The sequence below is a fragment of the Enoplosus armatus genome, chromosome 3 (genome assembly GCF_043641665.1).
Source record: "Enoplosus armatus isolate fEnoArm2 chromosome 3, fEnoArm2.hap1, whole genome shotgun sequence".
Taxonomy (NCBI): domain Eukaryota; kingdom Metazoa; phylum Chordata; class Actinopteri; order Centrarchiformes; family Enoplosidae; genus Enoplosus; species Enoplosus armatus.
Window position 1 is genome coordinate 10,194,106 of NC_092182.1, and position 20,440 is coordinate 10,214,545.

General features: G+C 42.2%; 1 protein-coding gene across 1 annotated transcript in view; it reads left to right on the forward strand.

Moving 5' to 3' along the window:
* The window catches only part of kif21b (kinesin family member 21B), a 68,300-nt gene that overhangs the window by 12,359 nt on the left and 35,501 nt on the right, over nucleotides 1-20,440 (forward strand). Inside the window, exons 2-11 of the mRNA XM_070902963.1 lie at nucleotides 11,566-11,788; nucleotides 12,717-12,899; nucleotides 13,739-13,888; nucleotides 15,157-15,291; nucleotides 15,656-15,838; nucleotides 16,018-16,133; nucleotides 16,677-16,872; nucleotides 18,023-18,212; nucleotides 18,338-18,401; nucleotides 19,434-19,664. Coding sequence (XP_070759064.1) covers nucleotides 11,566-11,788; nucleotides 12,717-12,899; nucleotides 13,739-13,888; nucleotides 15,157-15,291; nucleotides 15,656-15,838; nucleotides 16,018-16,133; nucleotides 16,677-16,872; nucleotides 18,023-18,212; nucleotides 18,338-18,401; nucleotides 19,434-19,664 — 1,671 coding nt within the window. The remainder of the gene's footprint in view (nucleotides 1-11,565; nucleotides 11,789-12,716; nucleotides 12,900-13,738; nucleotides 13,889-15,156; nucleotides 15,292-15,655; nucleotides 15,839-16,017; nucleotides 16,134-16,676; nucleotides 16,873-18,022; nucleotides 18,213-18,337; nucleotides 18,402-19,433; nucleotides 19,665-20,440) is intronic.

Consider the following 20,440-nt stretch of genomic DNA (forward strand, 5'->3'; position numbering starts at 1 on the left):
AATCAACCAACTCCATCAAGGAAGTTCCCAGTTTAACAGAGGACATTTCCATGCATTTCATTATTAAGATCAAACATGTTCTTAAGTCTATCAGTATTACAAATGAGAGTGGATAAAAGCCCTTTGTGAGTTTTACTTGGTTTTTCTTCTAGTTTTGACCTTAGCAGCCACTGGTCTCCCCTCCATCCATCGCTGCACCTCGGGGCCTCTCTCATTTCATCCCACAGACACTGATATGCCCACAGGTCCAAAACCCAAAATAGGCCAAGCCAATTTCCTGAGTTCTCAGGGATTTTCATGTCAAACACGCGACAATCTTCATGAATCGCCATATTCTCCCCCCTCTCCTGTTCTTGTTCTCATTTTTCCCTTTTCTCTTGTTGCCTCTGTCTTTCTATTTGTTTGACTCTTTTGAGAGTTGAACAAGAAAGAGGCAGATACAGTGAGAGATAAATGGTTCAAAGAGCGTTAATCAGCTCCACCTCGACAGCTTTTCAGACGTCTAGTGTCAGGTGTACAGTCAGAGTGACAAAGACTGATGTCACATGTTGCCAGGACACTTCCAAAGACGTCTGCACACTTACACTTTTCAAGATATAAGGAATAAAACATAATTGTTGAATGAAAATGACGTAGACAGAAAAGTCACCTCAGTTCACATGTCAGTCAAGCTCAGTGGCTTGGCTCACATTAATGTAAGATACTTGCTATAATGCAAATTATAAAGGGATTCAAGATGCCGACCATGGTTTGATTTTGTCGCATGTCATCCCTTGTCTCTCTGCCCCCATTTTCTGTAAAAATCTCCCAAAAATACATATAATTGTTTAACTTTATAAAAATATAAATTATATAAATGATCAGTCTTTTCCTGTCCATAACTTTCTTTTCCTTGGTGAATATACATGAATCCAGATTGGGTGTCATTTCCAGTAAGAAGTGTTACTGTAGTTTTCCAATAAGAAAAGACAGAGCAAAATTACTAGTATTACTATTATTTTTAAGGTAAAATTTTTCAAATTAGTTAGATTAGAGTTATCTTGTCCCGGTTGCTATGGGAACATGATCTTGACGTGCTCACATTGACGGTGATAAGAGCACAGCTGGGTTTGGCACCGCAAGTCAAAGAGAGAAAACACACACTGGATGTTAAGTTCAGTCGGACGTATGACGTGTGACTGAAATGCTTTTATTCATACCCTCTTTTTATGAATTCTTGCCATACTGACATTTTACCATTACAGTATATTTCTCTCTACGAGGACAAATAAAGAACAAAATATATTCCCATACCTGAAAATGCTGTGTATATCCCTGTGCACACACACACACACACACACACACACTCACACACACCGCTGTGTCAGTTGGGTTAATCCTAATCTGAACTCTGACAATGACAAAGCACTAATCGGAGGTACGGTACAAGCAAACAGAACAGAACCAGATGGAGACACTGTGCTCCTGTTTATGTAATCTCTGTCGGGCTGGTTGCACAAAGTTAATCTCTCTCAGAAAGGGAAAGACCATTCTGCTCAGTAAATACTGCTACAAGACTGAGATTGTATGAAGTTTATTTCAGGTGTGTATTTGGTATTAACAGGTTGTAAACACGTTACTCGTGCTATCTTACTCCGTGTGTTTGGTTATACAGAAGTAAAATGAGAGGAACTTTGACATCACTAACGAATGATTTGGCATTTAACGTGATTGTATTATACGTGTGTGTATTATATATATATGACTTTGACTTAATTACTTCAACATAGTTTCTTGGTCATCGGTAGTTGGCTTTCATTTACAGCCGGGCGTGCTGTATACTGTATGCTTATAAATATGCACAGCTTTGGGTTTGGCAGCAGTTCAAGAAACTATTTTATATTCCTGTTCATTTTAAAATCAGTTTGATAAATTGGGGCCACTGCTGTAAGTGTTTGTGCATAATTTCATGGCAAAGTGCCATTAGGGTTTATGAGAAATCGAGCCTCTGTGGTGTGTATGTGGAGCCAACACCCCAGCAGCTGACAGTGTGGCGGGGCCGTGGTGCGGAGACGCCAGCAGGGATGCAACCTGAAGCAGTTTGGAAAACCACTTGGCTACCACAGACAGGATTGGAATTAGAAAATTGTTCTTTAGAAGAATAATATTGGCTTTGACCTGCACCACAACATTTTCTGAAAGGTTTTTGTGGAAATGTTTATTTAAAGATAAATATACAAAGAACACGGATTCTTCCTCCCTGTCAACCTTCTTCCACTGTAGACGTCATTTTGCACCAATAATGAGCTGTTAGTCAATATTGTGTAATGGACGCTGCTGGCTCAGTATTTAGGAGACAGTGGCCAGTGCATGAGCACCTCGTCTAAACCAACACTCATTACACAAAGGACATGAGGTGTGTGAGAGAGGCAGACAGTAGGAGAAAGGATGCGATGACAGGTTTAACACTCGTCCCTCTGCTGAGTGATTATTAATGAGTGGCATGACAACAGATGGATATTAAGTATCACCACCTCCCACTTCGTCAGCCCATGTGGAGAAGAGAGGGGAGAGCAGGGCATCAGCCTGGGACAGAGTTTGGTATTAGCACACCAGAACTTATTTCAGCCAATTATTCCTGCAAACAGTGGTACAGAGATCAGTTGTTCAAGAACTTGCATGAAACTTGACGAAACAGGTCAGAATCCATATAGATAAAGATATGCATAATACAAATAGAAATATCTCAACTTGGTCTATCTGCTGTGTCCACAGGATTTATCAGAGCTTTTTCAGCTCCCCGTGCACATGGAGGCTTCCAGACTGAACCAAAACAGTTAAGTTATGGGCTGTAAAACCAAAACAATAAGCTGAAAGACAGTAAAATGCTCTGTTGATCTCAGGGAGCCTGCAGAGTCGGACCATAATTATTTATGGGTTCGTCTGTAGGAACCACCCTTTCCATAATGCACACAACGTCATTTTAATGATTGTTAATGTTAAGAAAATGATTATTGCAGCTTTAATGGTGACGATGTTATCATCTTTACTGCATTTGGATTTGGAAAGTCAATCTTTTGTATGCAGACATACGCCCATCTTCATCTTCTTCACACATCCACGTGTACGTGACATGAGGAGAATGAATGTGTGTGTGTGTGTGTGTGTGTGTGTGTGTGTGTGTGTGTGTAAACCCTTGTGTTTGTCTGGCTTTGTTTGGAAAAACAGAAGTGAGTGGTAAAATATGGGACAGGGGGAGGGAAACAAAAAAAGATCAGGACAGTTTGGCCTCTCTGATCCTCATGAATGAGAGGATCTTGGTGGACTTGGGCAATGATCTGAATGATCAGCACAAAACCTGATCCTTAAAACACAAAATCAATTCTAATTCACAGCCTTCTGTCTTCTGTCCTTTACTACTGATCAGTGTCTTTACATCACAGTTAGTCACCTGTAGAGCCTTTCCTGTTCCTGGATGGCAGACTCACTGTTGAGCTTTCTGTCAACAGTTATTGGATCTGCTGTGTGACGGGAGGAGGTGGTGTTGGGGGGGTGACTGTGTGTTTGCATTTAAAACATTTGTTAAGGACACAATGACAGAGACAATGCGCTATGTCTCACACCAACTGATGGATGTGTGTTTTTCCATTATGAAGGCGATGTTTGATCGATAGAAAGAAAGCGAGCCGGAGGGAGAGGAAGTGAGGCACCGAGGAAAAGTCCACATAAGCGATTAGTCTCTGCTGTTAAAATGGTGTAATGGAACAGGCCCCTCCGCTGCTTCTGCCATTGAAGCTTTTGTCCTGATGGTCTGTTTTCACTGGCAACAGAGTGAGGGAGGGATACGAACCGGAGAGAGGTGTGAGGATGAGGACGAGAGCACAGAAAACAAAAGGAGAGCCAAATGATGTTTTCCTGTACAGTGACGAAGAAGCCAGAAAGATAACAGGGAAGGAGGGAGGGGGCTAAATGATGGAATAGTCCTTGATTGAGAAACTTGATGAGAGTAGATGTTGATAAATGGACAGAGTGTTAAAGGAAACGTGGACGCAGCGGCAGCCTTCCTCCACTGGCTCATTGCCAGAGGAGAGACAACGGAGCTCTGAAACACTCGCGGCTCAAGAGAATACGATTAACTCTGTCTCTTTGTGTGTGTGTGTGTGTGTGTGTGTGTGTGTGTGTGTCTTTACTGAAGTGTTTACATTAGGGAAATGAGCTCTTTGGCTATCACCGGTCTGTTCTTTGAAGGTTGAGTGAGCATGAACACACACACACGCAATAATGCACACACACACAGGCATTACTGGCACTCGCTGTCACTGGCAGCGATCACAGCGGCCTGATTTTATTGGTGCTCTGGGCTTGTTGGTAACAGACTTGGCATTTGGTCCTGGCTACTTTCTGGATTGTGATTGGATAGCAGGTCAATGGTTGAGTTTCAGGTGAGGATTACTGTATAATTGGCGCATGATCGGGTATTAGGATTTTGTAATTTGCAATTTGGGCACCGCTTGAATACTATTTATATTTTACAGCTGTAAACACAAACATATGCTCACACACTTGCACTTGTTGCACATTAGAAGTCCCCGAACATTGTTTGCAGTTTCCAAGGAAACTGGACCCTCCTAAAGCGTGCCAGCTGAAGGAAAAAAGAAACTGGAAACTAGACTAAGACTCTTTATTTCTGTTAGTATTCATAGTGTGTTTGTTCCTTCTTATTAGAAAAGGCTTTTTTTATAGTATGACAAGACATGCAGCTTTTAAAAAAACATTTTCAATAACACAACATGTACTTTTCTACATATTCATCAATAGAACATTCTGTTTGAATTATATTCTTTCAGATCTGTTACTGAAGCTGTTACACATAAGGTATAGCAAATTTTTCTCTTATGACATTTTACAACTTTTTTCTCCTGAAATTACAATTTTGTGTATTATTATTATATTATGATTGTTTCATAATATTACGACTTTTCCCAGAAACACCTTTTTGTGTTTTGTGTTGATATTGTCTTAACACAAGCAGACATACAAAGACTTAAATAAGTCTAAAATTAGCAATGTTTCATGGTTTCCCGAACTAGATAAAGTAATTTCTGATTGAAATGCATTAGATGCCAACACTATACAATACTTAATGCTGCAGACACGTTTCAGTGTATTATACCCAGTCCTACATACATTTTGTTGACCTTCCGCTGCTTTTTTCTTCCAGCCCGTATTTTTTACCCATCAGCCACCACTACTTGCGCTAGCAACACAAAAGTGACACCATCTTAACCCCATAACATGGCACTCCCCGCTGCACTATGTTTTGTGAAGTGAGCTAGATGTTGTGAATGATGGAGCCCCTCTGGCCTTTAATGGCAGTTGTAGGACACCCTGCTAACTATTTCCACATGCTGGAGGACAGGACACAGTACTGTAGAATTTCTCTTCCCTGCCAGGTAGTAAATCAAACTGTAAATCTGGAGAGATTTTGTTTTGTTACACCTTAACCCTGTAACGCCAAGTGTATCATATTTGATACATGAGTTTTTGAGACCTCTACATCATCAGTGTGATATTTTTTTTCCTGAAAAACCTGATATTTACAATCAGGCACATGCAGTGCACCAGAAGAAATTGAAGCCCAGACAGAAACCCATGCCCCTGCGAAGGTTTCCAGCTGCTGTTGGCACCTCTCTCACAAGTGCAGGAAAGGAAAAAGTGTGGCAGACCACTATCCTCTCTAGAAGCAGGAGGAAGCCCCCCCTGCAAAAGGCCAACCTCCAGTGTGCCCCCTGATGTGAGAAAGGATGGCATTGAAACTCAAAGTTTAATGGGTTAAAAATGTTGTGTTTTATATGTTTTTGTACAAAAACGATACAAATTAAAACTCATATATGCAAATAGATATTTAATTTCTTTTTTTTTTATTTGTCAGAAGGTTCAATAAACACTCCAGTTTCAAAAAATTTGAATTTTCTGGCAATTATTTCATGGTTCAGGCTTAACAGGGTTAAATACACCTGTCTTATTTAAATCCATTCACATCCATCTCTTGTTTTATAAGGCTGAAGTCCTGATCTTTTGCCGGCCAACGTAACACATGCTGGCGGATCAAATTTCAGAGGCACTGGTTCTTTTTTGGTCTGTGTGATGGTTTCCCCATTCAGCTCCACTAATAAATCTGCTTGTTTACGTGCTTGATTTTTTTTGTTGTTGTTTTTTTTACAATTTCAAAGGCAGTAATGTGACGAGGGCTGCTGTAAATGTCAGAAAGGTCTCGAGGACTGTGTTCAGTATCTCTCATGTTGCAGACTATTTCACTCTCAAGACACGCATCAATGACTTTTGCTGCTATCAGGGTTTGATATGGCAACTACTGTGTGTGTGTTGTGTGCATGTTTGTTTGTGTTTGGTTCTTGGTTCTAATTAGCACTATTGGGTTTGATAATTATTGTAATAAGTTAATTCCCCCAGAGCTTGTGGATAATGAGTTTCTGACTTTGTGTGTGGCAGAGATAGGTTTAGGGCCCCTGACTAAAAGTAATGAGTATAGATATCATGTTTGTACCTGTACATTCATCTGTCTGTAAAGACATACATAAAAGTACCAAAAACAGGTGTGTGTGTGTGTGTGTGTGTATGTGTGTGTGTGTGTGTGTGTGTGTGTGTGTGTGTTGCTTCTGTCAGGGACTCTGTTTAGTCCCCCGGGTATTTAAACCATTTTCCTATTAGTGTGCAAAGATGAGAAGAGAGATAGACGCCTTAATTTGCCGCATCAGAGATCCACAATCTGCTTCTCGGTGTTTCTCTGTCCGCCTCTGTCTCACACAGACATTTAATGGTGATGTTATGGGCTATTTTTAGCTGCTAAATGTCTTTTAGTGAGTGTGTGGTCTGAGTCTGGATCTCTGTGTGTATGTGTGTGAGTGTGTGAGAGTTGTTTGCTGTTCCGATCAATGTTATGGATCCCATCTTTTGTTGGTGCAGCTGGCTTAAATGTTCATCCAGCTGAGACGTGGTGTGATTTTGTGTGTGTGTGTGTGAATTGATTATTTATAGCTGTTCCATTTCTTCTCCCTGTGGATCACTGACAGGCTGTCATTGTTGTTTTTGTGTCTCTTTGTGTGTGTGAGTGTTCGTCTACTCTCATTTGATGCAGAGGTTGCCAAGACTTTCATGAATTCAGCCACACTTGTCTTGTGAATGTTTAACTTCTCTGTGATGAAGACACTCAGAAGAAGTGTGCAGAGCTTTAGATCCACACACACATATTTGGTCATGCAGTATTTAGGGCAGCATCCAGGGATTATCTTCATTATTGTGTGGTCGTTCTATAATGTATAAAATGTCAGAAAATAGTGAAAAATGGCCATCACAATTTCCCAGTTTGCCCAAGTTGATGTCTTTAGATTTCTCTTCTAGTCCAAAAATAAAACATATTGAATTTACAGTGTTATAAAACAGAAAAGCGGAAAAATCGCCACATTTGACAAGCTTGAACCACCAAATGTTTGCCATTTTTGATCGATAAGTGACTTAAATGATAAAGAAATTATCAAAACTTTTGTGGAATCATTTTCTATCGATCATCTAATCATCACTGGTAATATTTCTTTATAGAGTCGGGGTTGTGGGGTCTGTTGAACATGTCTGAATATGGTACATTGGCCAAAATCCTCCTGAACACAAAATAGTTTCTACAAATGCTGAATATTGAAAGAAAGACACCTGTAAATAAATAATCCCTGTGGGTTAAAGTTAAAACATTATTTAACACGACTAAGAGTCTACAGCCATGCTACTGGTTCTAAAACAAGCATAGTTTCTCAAAGTGCGGCCCGCAGACTAATGGTGGTCCTCAGAGGAAAAGTCAGGGGATCACCAAAGTCTGTAGTCGTCATCCTCTGAGGACCAGGAATGTCTGTACAAAGATTTTATTGCAATTTATCCAACAGGGTAATTGTTGATCTATTTCAGTCTGGTGGACCAAGATGGCTAAAAACTAACTGCAAGTAACTGCAACACTCTGGTCACAGCTTAACTCAAACCCACAAAATGACCTTGTATTTCTCTATCTGGAATGCTTGAAAAACAAAACCAAAAATGTAAACCAAACTACTATTCTGGCCGAAGTAGCAATTATAAATTGGCAAGGACCAAAGTGTCAATACTGTCAGCAGAGATTTGGCAGCAGAGACAAATCCTGAAGTGGCTGAAGTCAGTCAGTCAGTCAGTCAGTGGTCAGTCAGTCAGTCAGTCAGTGGTCAGTGTGAGACGAGGCGAGGTAGAAACAGAACTGCACTTACTGTCTGGAGGAAAAATGGCAAATTCACTAGTATAGCTGGGTTGTTCTTTTTTTACTGTAAGTGATGATGAAAAGCTAATTAAATTAATGGGGAAAGGACTGACGATTCTTAGCAAATGGCTGTGATACTCAACATATATAAACATTTCTTGTCACTATATTGAAACAATTGCCACCTGATACTGTAGTCAACACACTGTGTATACTTTTCTTTCTTTCTTTCTTTCTTTCTTTCTTTCTTTCTTTCTTTCTTTCTTTCTTTCTTTCTTTCATTCTCTCTCTCTCTCTCTCTCTTTCTCTCTGTCTTTCTTTCTTTCTTTCGTTCTCTCTCTCTCTCTTTCTCTCTGTCTTTCTTACTTTCTTTCTTTTGTTCTCTCTCTCTCTCTTTCTCTTTCTCTTTCTGTCTTTCTTTTAAATGTCAGCTGTCAAGTGTTACACCTGACGCCTCTGACCTATAAATATTGCACACAAAAGACTGATAGAAGAATGAAGTGAAGAATGACCTCCAACCCTCTCACGATACAGCTGCAGCTCAGACACGCGCGCGCACACACACACACACACACACACACACACACACACACACACACACACACACACACACACACACACACACACACACTCACACACTCACACACTCACTCTGGCTGTCTTTGGATAAGTCCATTGTGCAGAGTCAATGCGCTCCTCCTCTGCTGTATCCACTTTATGTTAATAATTGGCTTGAGCAGCACTCATATGGTCTGTGGTTTTAGATACATTAACCTCGGTGTCAAGGTCACCTCCAGTAATAAAAGGGACTCATCTGTCTGCAAGCTGCTTTCTGTCTGCCATGAGGTGGTCGGGGTTATTGTGCTGCTGCTGCTGCTGCTGCTGAATTGGTCTATTCTAATGTCTTTAATTCTTTCCAGGAAGACCCTCTTCAGTGATGCCTCAAGGCCTGAGAGAGGGGCAAAAAATGCTGTGTGTGTGTGTTTCTACAGCACCATAACATCGTGGGGTGAAGGGATTACTGTGTGTGTTAGCAGTGGGCGTGGTTCTTAATGCATGCTTGAGAGGAACCATGTGTGAACTGAAGATAGTACAGTAGGTTGTTTTTTGAACTTTGTGTGTGTAAAGTGTTTGTTTCTGGAGTTACTGTGTGTGTGGTGTGTGTGTGTGTGTGTGTGTGTGTGTGTGTGTGTCTTTATGATGTGCCCACTATCCCTCCAGCAGCTGCATGTGACCGGGGATTTCTCTGTATACAGTATGTGTGTGTGTCTTTGTTGCAGCATCCCATAGGGAGTCTCTGGTGCTGTCTCAGAGTGTGGGGGAGTTGATTTGCATCCCCTGAAGATTGAACCGGGGGGTGGGGGGGGTTAACATGTGGAGAGGTGGACCCAGTGCTCTGATACTGCTGGCTCATGGCTTTTTCCGCAGCTTAAAGTGATTACCTCCCCACTGTGTTCACATTGTACCTCTGAAAGCCCAAGATTAACTCTGCGCCGTGTGACAGATCTTCTGTTTTATGTACACTGCGTCATGTGAGAGCAACATTACACCAGTTTTCTCTACGTTGTTTTTTCGCAATTAACCAGAGCTGCGGCACGAGCACAAAAAAAGTGTCACTTCTTTAACAGCGACATCTCTGCTAATCAGGCGTCTTGCCTGTCTTGACTTTCTGCTGCTCTGCTGGCAAACAAGTAAAAAAATATCCTGAATTTAAATACTCAACCATCATTCTGTCACCGAGTTCAAACATGCTCCAGCATCAGTGGCTGCTTTCCTTTTGACTCATCTAATCAGGGATTATTTTACGACGGGGATGTCAGGTGAAAGCAATTAACTGCAGTGAACTCTACCTGTCAGGACGGAAAGCCCAGCAGAACTCTGAGTCCTGAGCAGCAGGATTAACAGCTGATGTAACAAATGACTTATCAGCCAAAGTCCACCTTATCATCTTCAGTGGTCCTACTTGATCTAGTTCTTCTCAGAACTGTCCATTTTATGCCTTAATACTCATTTTGCTGCACATTATCTGACTTTCTAAATCAACAGTGCTGCTGTTGATGCACGTGCGTTGTCCTCAGGGTCGTTCTTCTGTTCTTCTGTTCTTCTGTTCGGCACACACTATAAAGTTGTGTGAATGTCTTGTTTGTCTTTTCGATGAAGCTACGTTTGGCTTTGGGACCCTGCTCCTGACTGATTTCTGAAACTGCTGGGCTTTGATATGAGAGGGTAAACATGGGTTTCTGTAGGGTTATCATATTGTTCCTATAGTTAATATACAGTAGATGCTCCAGCCCTCTCAGCCACATACATTCTGCTCTTCTCAGAGACTCTTGAATGTGATTTCTTTAATTTCAGTTGTCCTACTTTTTATAAGATGACCAAATAAACAAGAGAAATCATAGGAATTTACACCACTTTTTTCAAAACCATCAACCCAAACTGACCACATTGAAAGGGGAACTGCACAGATTTAACTTGTTAAAGTTTGTTTACAGGCGTTAAGGAGGACTACTGCATATGTGAAAAAAGTTGTATAAAACCTTTTGTGGTTTCAGATATTTATCCAACGTCCTCAAGCAATGTCACTTGAGTCGGCATCATCTGAAGTGAAAATGAAAGAAATCTGTGAGTGTGGACGTGAGTAAAGACATCTGTAGCCCGCTCCTCGTCTCTGCTTGAGGCTAGAGGCTCCAGGCGACATTAGCCACTACTAGCACAACACACCCAATTCTATACAGTTGAGTGAATCGAATCAAGTTGCGTTATGGATAATGTAGGCGCCAAGTTTTGACAAGGCAAAAGAAAGCATGGAAGTAGAAAAGACGATATCCCTGGTTCTGCTGCATGCTTTTGATCCCTTTTTTTTAACCATCCATCGTGAGTCTGACTGTGTTATAGGAGCACAAAGCTCAGCTGGTGGAGTGCTTGGCTAAAAAAACTTTGGCTCTGGTATGATTCTGTGGATTAGCAGCAATGTTGAAGATCCAACGTGAACAATGACAACCGAGGTTTAAAGGAATTCTTCACAGACACACTGAACACATGCAGTAAGTTTCACAGCAGTTACAATGGATTCCAATGGCAAACCAGTTTCATGGTGCAATTAAAAGTAATGCTATAATAATGTGCTCTCATACTGTCACTGTTTCTTGTTTACACTGGAAGTGATCATGAGGTCACAGTCAGTGGCCTGTCTGCTGAGTTATCCGACGACACCCATTTTACGATTTAGGACGATATAATTATTTTATACATTCACTCTCAGTCTCTCTGCTTTTCTTCTCTCCTCTCAGGATTCGTCCTCAGATGGCGAAGGAGAAGATAGAGGGCTGTCATGTGTGCACGCTGGTCACGCCTGGAGAACCTCAAGTCCTCCTGGGAAAGGACAAGGCCTTCACCTACGACTACGTGTTCGACATCGACTCAGAGCAGCAGCACATCTACCAGGCCTGCGTGTACAAGCTCATCGAGGGCTGCTTAGAGGGCTACAACGCCACCGTGTTCGCTTATGGTCAGGTATGATGCAGAGGCCTGGATTTTAATGTTTGAATGATTTAATGATTAATTAATAAGAGTTTCATAGCTTTTGTGGTTATTTATCCGTTTGTTTAATATGAACTCAGGTTTTAATATATTCCCTATTTTGTTTGCAAATGCTCTGTGACTGTGTGGTTTTGTATTTGGTGATATTTTAATTTCAAGATAAATGTTCCACTGATAGGATTGGACATCTTTACCTCACAGTCAAGATAGTCCCAATATGCATTTAATCCAGACTTTCTGGGCTAACTTGGAAACACAGCAATATATGCTTTCTTAATTTCTTAATCAATTTATCTGTTTTTATCTCAAGCAAAATAAAGATAGCAAATTTAAACCCACAGTGTTTATTAATCATACACTGTCAGTCACAATCATACAATATACTAATGTAGTTCTAATATTGTATCTTTTCTAAGTATTGTATAAAATATTGTGTGATTATATTTACTGTTTTTACATTTTGTGGTGAACTTTTGTTCTGAAATTTCTCTGTAGAGAGGTTACACAAAAAGACAAAAGTCCTTTGCAGAAATGTGATTCTTTCAATAAGTCAGTTAGTGTTGGAGAGTTATTTATTTTTTGCATCAACTATAACACAGGGCTACAGGGGGACTGGCCTTTTGGGAACATATTGCTTAATTATAATTAAGATAATGACAGAAAAATAAATGAATAAGACCTAAGTTAAAAGAAAAAGACTGTATATGTGTATACACATGTGAATATTCTGTAATATACCCACACTTACATAAAAAAAACACACACCTCAACACGCAGTTATTTGTAGTTGAATTAACCACTGCCACTAACTGCCCATACATGCGTGTAAAAACAGGCAACTGTACATAAATGTAAGATGTATGAGTTCACAGTAAATGGGATCTGATGAAATGTGTTTCAGACGGGCTCGGGGAAGACCTACACCATGGGGACGGGCTTCGATGTGAGCCTGAGCCAGCAGGAGCAGGGCATCATCCCGCGGGCTGTTCACCAGCTGTTTGAGGGAATCCAGAGCAGGAGGGTGCGCGCCCAGGAGGCCGGCACCCAGCCGCCTGAGTTTAAAGTCAGCGCCCAGTTCCTGGAGGTGGGCGACACATTGGTGCAGAAGTATAGAGCACATGTTACCACCACGCTTGCTTGATCTCACATTTTAACAATGCAGTATTGATATTCCTGCTTTTGGTAGGTGTGTGTGTGTGTGTGTGTGTGTGTGTGTGTGTGTGCGTGCTGGGATGGATATTGGTCATTATTAACTCTAACCAGATGGGACAAAACGGGGAGACGAGAGGATCAGCCCCCTCTTCCACAAACAGGAAGTGACAACCCAGTGACAGATGGGCAGGAATGTCTGCTTGTGCTTTGTTGGTCCTGATTAATGTTGGCCATTACCTCTGACATTATTCCTCATCACTGCGGGGTAGAGGATGGATAAGAGCGAGGGATAAGAGGGAGGGAGGGATGCTTGTGTGGGAGCAATGAGATAATATGACAAGTAATCATTTCCTCTAGAGGTTTCTGGCAGGCTTAGGTTGTATTTGGGGGGCTGACGAATGTATTTGTGTGTGTGTGTGTGTGTGTATGATCTGATTACTTTAATGATCCTTCTGTAATAACAATTCTAATAAAAATTTTTTCCCTGTATGTCCTGCTCTCTGTGTGTTTTTTGTACGTTCTCAGGTCAAAAGGTTATCTCTGTTGATGGTAAACAGAGTGTGTGTATGTGTGTGTGTTTGGCATTAGGTGGGAACAGCTGAGCTTTCAGCTGACCTCTGTGGCCCCTGGCCCTCATTGGTTTCTGAGAGGTCATTCTTTTGACCTGTGTGTAAATAAGAAAACCAGCTGGGAGAACATGAGGAGAATGTATTTTTGAAACAATATGTTGTATATTGATGCGTGTGTGTTTGTGGCTTCTGGTTATTGCAGCTGTACAATGAAGAGATCCTGGACTTGTTCGATGGAGCCAGAGAACCAGAGAGTCGAAGCAGGAAGTCCAACATCAAGATCCATGAGGACGCCAGCGGCAGCATCTACACCACTGGAGTCACTTCCAGACTGGTGCACTCAGAGGAGGAGGTGGGCGTGTGTGTGTGTGTGTGTGTGTGTGTGTGTGTGTGTGTGTGTGTGTGTGTGTGTGCAGTCAGCATCCATACATTTTATCAGTCTTTTTCAATATGTAGTATTTTTGTAGACTCTATATTCTAAAGCAGTGGCTCTCCTGCTGATGTTTCTTGGTCTAAAGGTCATAAAAGTTTATAAAACTGAAATGAACTTCATGTTTTCCATTTTAAGCTTTTTAACCTCCTATGCTGCTATAGTACTTGTTCAGAGCTCACTTTTGCTTTGATTGTTTACAAAACACACATGTTAAGTAATGCACTCGTTAAGTTTCAGCTGAAGCTCAAACAAAATAGGAAAACTGGAGCTTTAAGTTTCCGAGTGCAAAAGTCAGATTATAAATGCTTTGATGATCATGTATAAATGAGTGGTATTGCATTGCAAGGGTTAACTGTGAAGCTGTGAATGAATGCTGACTGGTGGAGGCAGAGCATGGGAGCTGCCAGAGATCCCCAGCACCCCAGAAAAGTCTGGCGAGAACCATTTGGTGGTCAGCCATGACGCATGACGAAAGTTGCCAGACATCAGGAGTGATATATATATGTATAATAGTTTTCAAGATGGGGGAAAGATCAGCAGTGACAATGTGGAAGAAGGAGGACATGATGGGGTCAAGAGGGCAGGAGGAATGTCTGTGAGTGGAGATGTGACGAGCCGGCGACAAAGAGGTTAACAGAGGTGGCAGGTGGTGATTCAGGGGGAGGGCTACAGTAAATGCTGGCTAGGACAAGACACTTATCATATTATTCGGTTTTCTTCTCAAGTAGGTGACGGAGCAGAAAGAAAGATTTGAGCAGACTGTTAAATGGAAGAAGAAAGGAGGGAGAAGAAAGGCTAAATTTGGAAGAGGCCATCCGTGCAATTCCGACAGCCGAGAGACAAGTAGAGACAGATGGGCACTCCTGTGGGAGGGAAGAAAGAAAATGTCAAAACAGGGTGAGGGAGGAAATAGAAGTGTGGAGGTGTGGTGTCTAGAAAGACACAAGGAGTCAGACTGAGAGTAAAAAGCAGGAGAGGACTGCAGATATGCAGAAAAGCTCAAGTATACGTTTGAGTTTGAAGTCGATGAATGAGTGGTTTCCCACCTTCATAAAATATAAAATCAGTGATCAGGGCGGTGATTCATCAAAATAGCGTGGCATCAACAGTTATCATTTGTTTTTGTATGAGTCTACATCATTTTTTGATCATAACCAAATGTCCTCCATACTGTGTGTGTGCTGCAGCTGCTGCAGTGTCTGAAGCTGGGTGCTCTGTCCCGCACCACAGCCAGCACCCAGATGAATGCCCAGAGCTCCCGCTCGCATGCCATCTTCACCATCCACCTCTGTCAGATGAGAGTGTGCCAGCAGCCTCAAATGGTGAGACTGGGGTTTGGAGAGGTAAAAAAACAAAACAAAACAAAAGAATGACAGGCTGGTCCACAGTGAGGTGGGTCTAATTCCAATTTCATCATCATCCTCTTTTAGGTGAAAACCTGTCAGCTAGTGGAGGAGGGAGGTATGAAAGGGGGGGGGGGGGTAGGCTCTGGCAAGAAAGGATAAGAGATAATGAGTATGGTAAAACAAAAATAGATGTTTTGGGAAGAGCAAGAAAACAAACAAAAATAAAAGAAAATGCATTTAGTATTACAGTTGCAGTAGAATTAAAGGTGATGAAATAATTGCTATTTTCAAGTAAGACGTTCCAACTCATGAACTCAATTTTTTTGTCCTCCCCCGCTAGCAGAACGGAGGAGGAGAGAACGGGGAGGTGAACGGCGTGGACTCCAGCCCCATCGCTCAGCCAGAGTTCGAAACTCTGATGGCCAAGTTCCACTTTGTGGACCTGGCCGGCTCTGAGAGGCTGAAACGTACAGGAGCTACAGGAGAGCGAGCCCGCGAGGGAATCTCCATCAACTGTGGACTGGTGAGACGGACAGAAGGACAAAATGTCTGTGTGTGAAAACATGTGAACAAAGAAAATGACAAAGCACACATCAGCTCTTCCACTGTTTGTTTGTGTACTCCAGTGCATTTATTACTAGTTTGTGATCAATTTCTGAATAAGTTTGTGTGTGTGTGTGTGTGTGTGTGTGTGTTTTGTAGCTGGCACTGGGAAATGTGATCAGTGCTTTAGGAGACCAGACTAAGAAGGGAGGGCACGTCCCATACAGAGACTCCAAACTCACTCGTCTGCTACAAGACTCACTGGGAGGCAACAGGTACACACACTCACACTCACACTCACACACACACACACACACACACACACACACACACACACACAAATGGCACACACATGCAAACACACTCTACATACAGAAAAATGATTTATATATTTATATGGTAGGGAAACCATATAATTCTGGAATAATCTGAATATTGTGGAAGATTAAGAACATATAGGGAAAGCCAGGAAGTTTGATAATCTATCAAGGCATTGGTGTTCTGTAGAGTTGAAACGATTAGTCAATTAAGTTACATTGGACATTTTATTGATAAAATTATTAATCAAGAAAATAAACTTTAGTTGCAGCCCTAGTTCTCTGGTTTACAGTACAGATAGTAGTTAAAGTCGTTTCTCCTTAAGCCTCCATTGGGACGCAAACACACAAGACACGCTGTTGAGTTGTTAATGTCGTACCTGAGTATCAACAGGGCTCCTATTATGTTTATGGTAACAAAAGCACATGTTCCTCACAATGTCAACATTGTTGTACTGTATGCACAGTTGTGTACAACTTTTATATTTCCCTCCTCTTCAGTCGCACCGTGATGATCGCCTGCGTCAGTCCGTCAGACCGGGACTTCATGGAGACACTGAACACGCTGAAGTACGCCAACCGAGCCCGAAACATCAAGAACAAGGTCGTGATGAACCAGGACAAGACCAGCCAGCAGATCAGCGCCCTGCGTGCTGAGATAGCCCGGCTTCAGATGGAGCTGATGGAGTACAAGGCGGTGAGAGAGGGAGGGGGTGATAGTGATAAGAAAGCAAAAAACATTGTGAGGGAAGAGAAATAAAAAAAAAAAGAATAAAGACAAGCTCAGAGAAAAAGATCAGAGGGGCTGAGTGACAGGCAGGAAGAGATGAGGAATGAAACGTGGCAGGTTGAAAAAGAGAGACAACACATGGCTGCTGGTGTAATTGATGCAATGAGGATGTAAGACAGGGCTGAATGGGACGGCATGATGGATGAAACTGAGAATAGTAACTGAGCAGAAGAAGAAAAAAGACTACACTAATGGAAGCAAGAGAAGATGGTTTTGGAGGGCGAGGAAGAAAAGCAAGAGGCCATGCCTGCTGCAGCAGCTGATTACTACATCATATTAAAGATCTTTACTGGAACACACACATCCAATTATGCCTTTACTGTAGTGCAAACAGCCCGAGTATGAAGAAGATTAATCAGTGCAACGTCAGCATTTTACAATGTGCTGCAGAGATCAATTGATCCTTTAGCTGAATGTGAAGCTCTGTGTGCGCTCTGTCCAATGTGGTTTACCTAATATGGACCGTTATGCAGAAAGAAGAGGAGACAGTGGAGACTGACACAAGAAAATGTGACAAGAAATAGGGAGAAAATTTGAAGAAAGTCTGCAGAGAGTCTCCAGTTTTGACTTCCAGGGCTACAAGAAACGAGCAATCATTTAGCTGGGTTGTCAGTCCATTATGGGGAGGGGGGGGGTTACCACGGTTACTAGAGGGAAGTGAATGCATGACTATGACGGGGGACTGCGAGCTGACCTCGATGTGGTAATAAGGGATGCGATGTGACTGGAGTCTGGAAGTAATGGAGTGTTGGATTGGCGGAGGTAATGATGTCTGCGAGCTGTGACTGGATTAAATAGTGACTCTGTCCAAAGCTGAAACAACAGGATTCCTTCAGCGTTAATCATTCAGAGCACGACAATAGCTGCTGTAACAGACAGACCACCTCATCTTAAACAATAGCGTTGTGTTTGGTTGGAATGCAACATCAAGTATAGAACGTGGATTCAGAGTCAGTTTCAGTTTTCAGGTCTTTTGACCTCAATGTCTTTTTCTCTCAGTTGCTTGTGGTGTCCAGTCTCATTGTTATTCATGCCGACTGTTTGTTTCTCTGTGCAGGGGAAGCGCGTGGCATGTGAGGATGGTTCGGAGGGCTACAGCGACCTGTATCAGGAGAACGCCATGCTGCAGAGAGAAAGCGACACACTGCGTCTCAGGGTAAAGGCCATGCAGGAGACCATCGACCACCTCAACACCCGCGTGACACATCTGCTGGCCAACGAGGTCAGCACCCTGCTGACCAAGTCAAGTACGTGACGGAGAATGCTTAAACACTACATGAATAAATAAATCTGACTTTAATTTATTTGTGTAATATAATTATTTATTATTTGCTTTCTGTGACCTGAGCCTCCTTCTGCCTTTGACCTTTAGGTGAGGGCAATGAGGAGATCGGGGCTTTAATCCAGAACTACATCCGAGAGGTTGAAGAACTTAGGTAAGATTTTTATTTACTGCCATCACTTGTAGTTTTACACTGAAACCTCACTGAAATCATCAAACCGGAGACTGGGACAGCTTAACAACTTAACAAACTTTTGGACATTTTGGAAAATGTGTGCTTTCTTGCCGAGACTTAAAGAGAGATGATCTATACTACTCTCATTTCTGTCCATTGAGTGTGTAGCTGCAGGCAGCAGCCAGTTAGCTAAGCTTAGCATAAAGACTGGAAACAAGGGGAAACAGCTAGCCTGGCTCTGTCTGTAGGTAAAAAGTCCACCTACCAGCACCTCTAAAGCTCTGTACTTAACACCTTATATCTTGTTTGTTTCATTTGTACAACAGACATGTAAAAGTGAAGGATTTTGTTACCTTTGGACAGAGCTAGGCTAGCTGTTTCTCCCTGCTTCCTGTTTTATGGCCAGGCTAAGCTAACCATCTCCTGGCTGTAGCTTCATATTGGCCTGACGGGCACAAGCTTGGTGTCGATTGTCTCATTAACTCACGACAAGAAAGGGAGTGAGCGTATTTCCCAAATTGTAATCAGTTCGTGCTCAATTGCATTTTCAGAAGACCACGTAACTTTTGCTGAGCCGCAGCCAATGAGACCACAAGTGACAATTATAGGATAATGGTGAATAGTAAATTGTAGTTTAATAGTCGCACAAGACAGAAGAGTCATAAGATCAGTGAACCGACTCAGTAATGTCAGTTACACAGCAATATCTTTCTTAAGTTTGCTAACTTTAACTAAAAGAAGCTACCATATGCTAGTAATATGCAGGCTGTAGAGGTAAAACCACTGAGTGTATGGAATTTAACAAGGGTATTTTATTGCTTATGAATTTAGCTTTTCATTTGTAAGAGGAAGAATGTTATTTCTTCTTTAAAAAGTTTCATCGTCACTGAAAAGAAATCAGAAACAGCAGCTTTAATGAGCTTGTGATAAGTCAGTTTGAATGTTGTTTGTAATTTTTCAAATCTAATGAACGACTGAACTGTATCTGCCCGTCTCTTCCTCCTCTGTCAGAACCAAGCTTCTTGAAAGCGAGGCCATGAACGAGTCCTTGCGACGGCAGGCGGCCCGAATTTCCTCGCGTTCCCAGTTCCCTGCCTCCACTCTCAGCCCCGCCCCCGGCCACCCTCCCGGCTCCTCCCCTGCTCCCATGTCCATGGAGGCCGAGATGACGGACGTGCTGCGCCGGGCCAAGCTGGACATCGAGAGGCTGAAGAAGAAGGAGAGGAGGCAGAGGAGGATGAGGTGAGGAGAGAAGGACACATTTAAGATATTACAAAAAACACATTATACAATATAGAATCAAGTTCACAGAGTTCCTGGAAGTTCTCGTGTCCTCTTGTATCCAAACATCTCGGCTTGATGTACATTTAATTTCTCATTGCTCCCTCTAAGCCCTTGTCAATGAACCTGTGCATGTTCTAAAAGCCGAGAGAGCATTATGAGTGCATTACTGTTCCTGCCCGTATACTCTCCCCTCCTCATTGCTTCTCTCCTCTAGCTTAAGAGGCACATCACAAGTCGATTAGGGCTTTGGGACGGCCTGCTTCTGAATAGAATTGGGATGCAGCCAGTGCTGAGTAGTAACGCTGGCTCGGACACAACAAGGTCTAATTCAGTCAGCCAGTGGGTCATGAGAGAGAAGAGTACACAACCTAACAGGCTAATTGAGCTTAAATGGGATGGAGATGGAGGTAGACGGGAATTTTAGAGATGGGATGGGTGATAAGCGGGGTGGTTGTAAAAGAGAGAGCGAAGGGGAGAATAAAATTGGCAATAAAACGCAGAGAGCTAAAAGGGCAAGATGAGGGGTAGATGAGCTGAGGAAGACTTTCCTAATGACTTCAGAGGTCTGATTTTGCAATGAGCACATCACTTGGCAGCACTCCCAAAGCCCTAATGGTGGTTGTTAGGAGAGTGTGACGTCTCACTTACATGAGTGTTTGTAATGCATGGTAAAAAAAACACTCATACTACTGTACTTGAATCTGATAGACAGGTGAAAATAGTAAAGGAACACA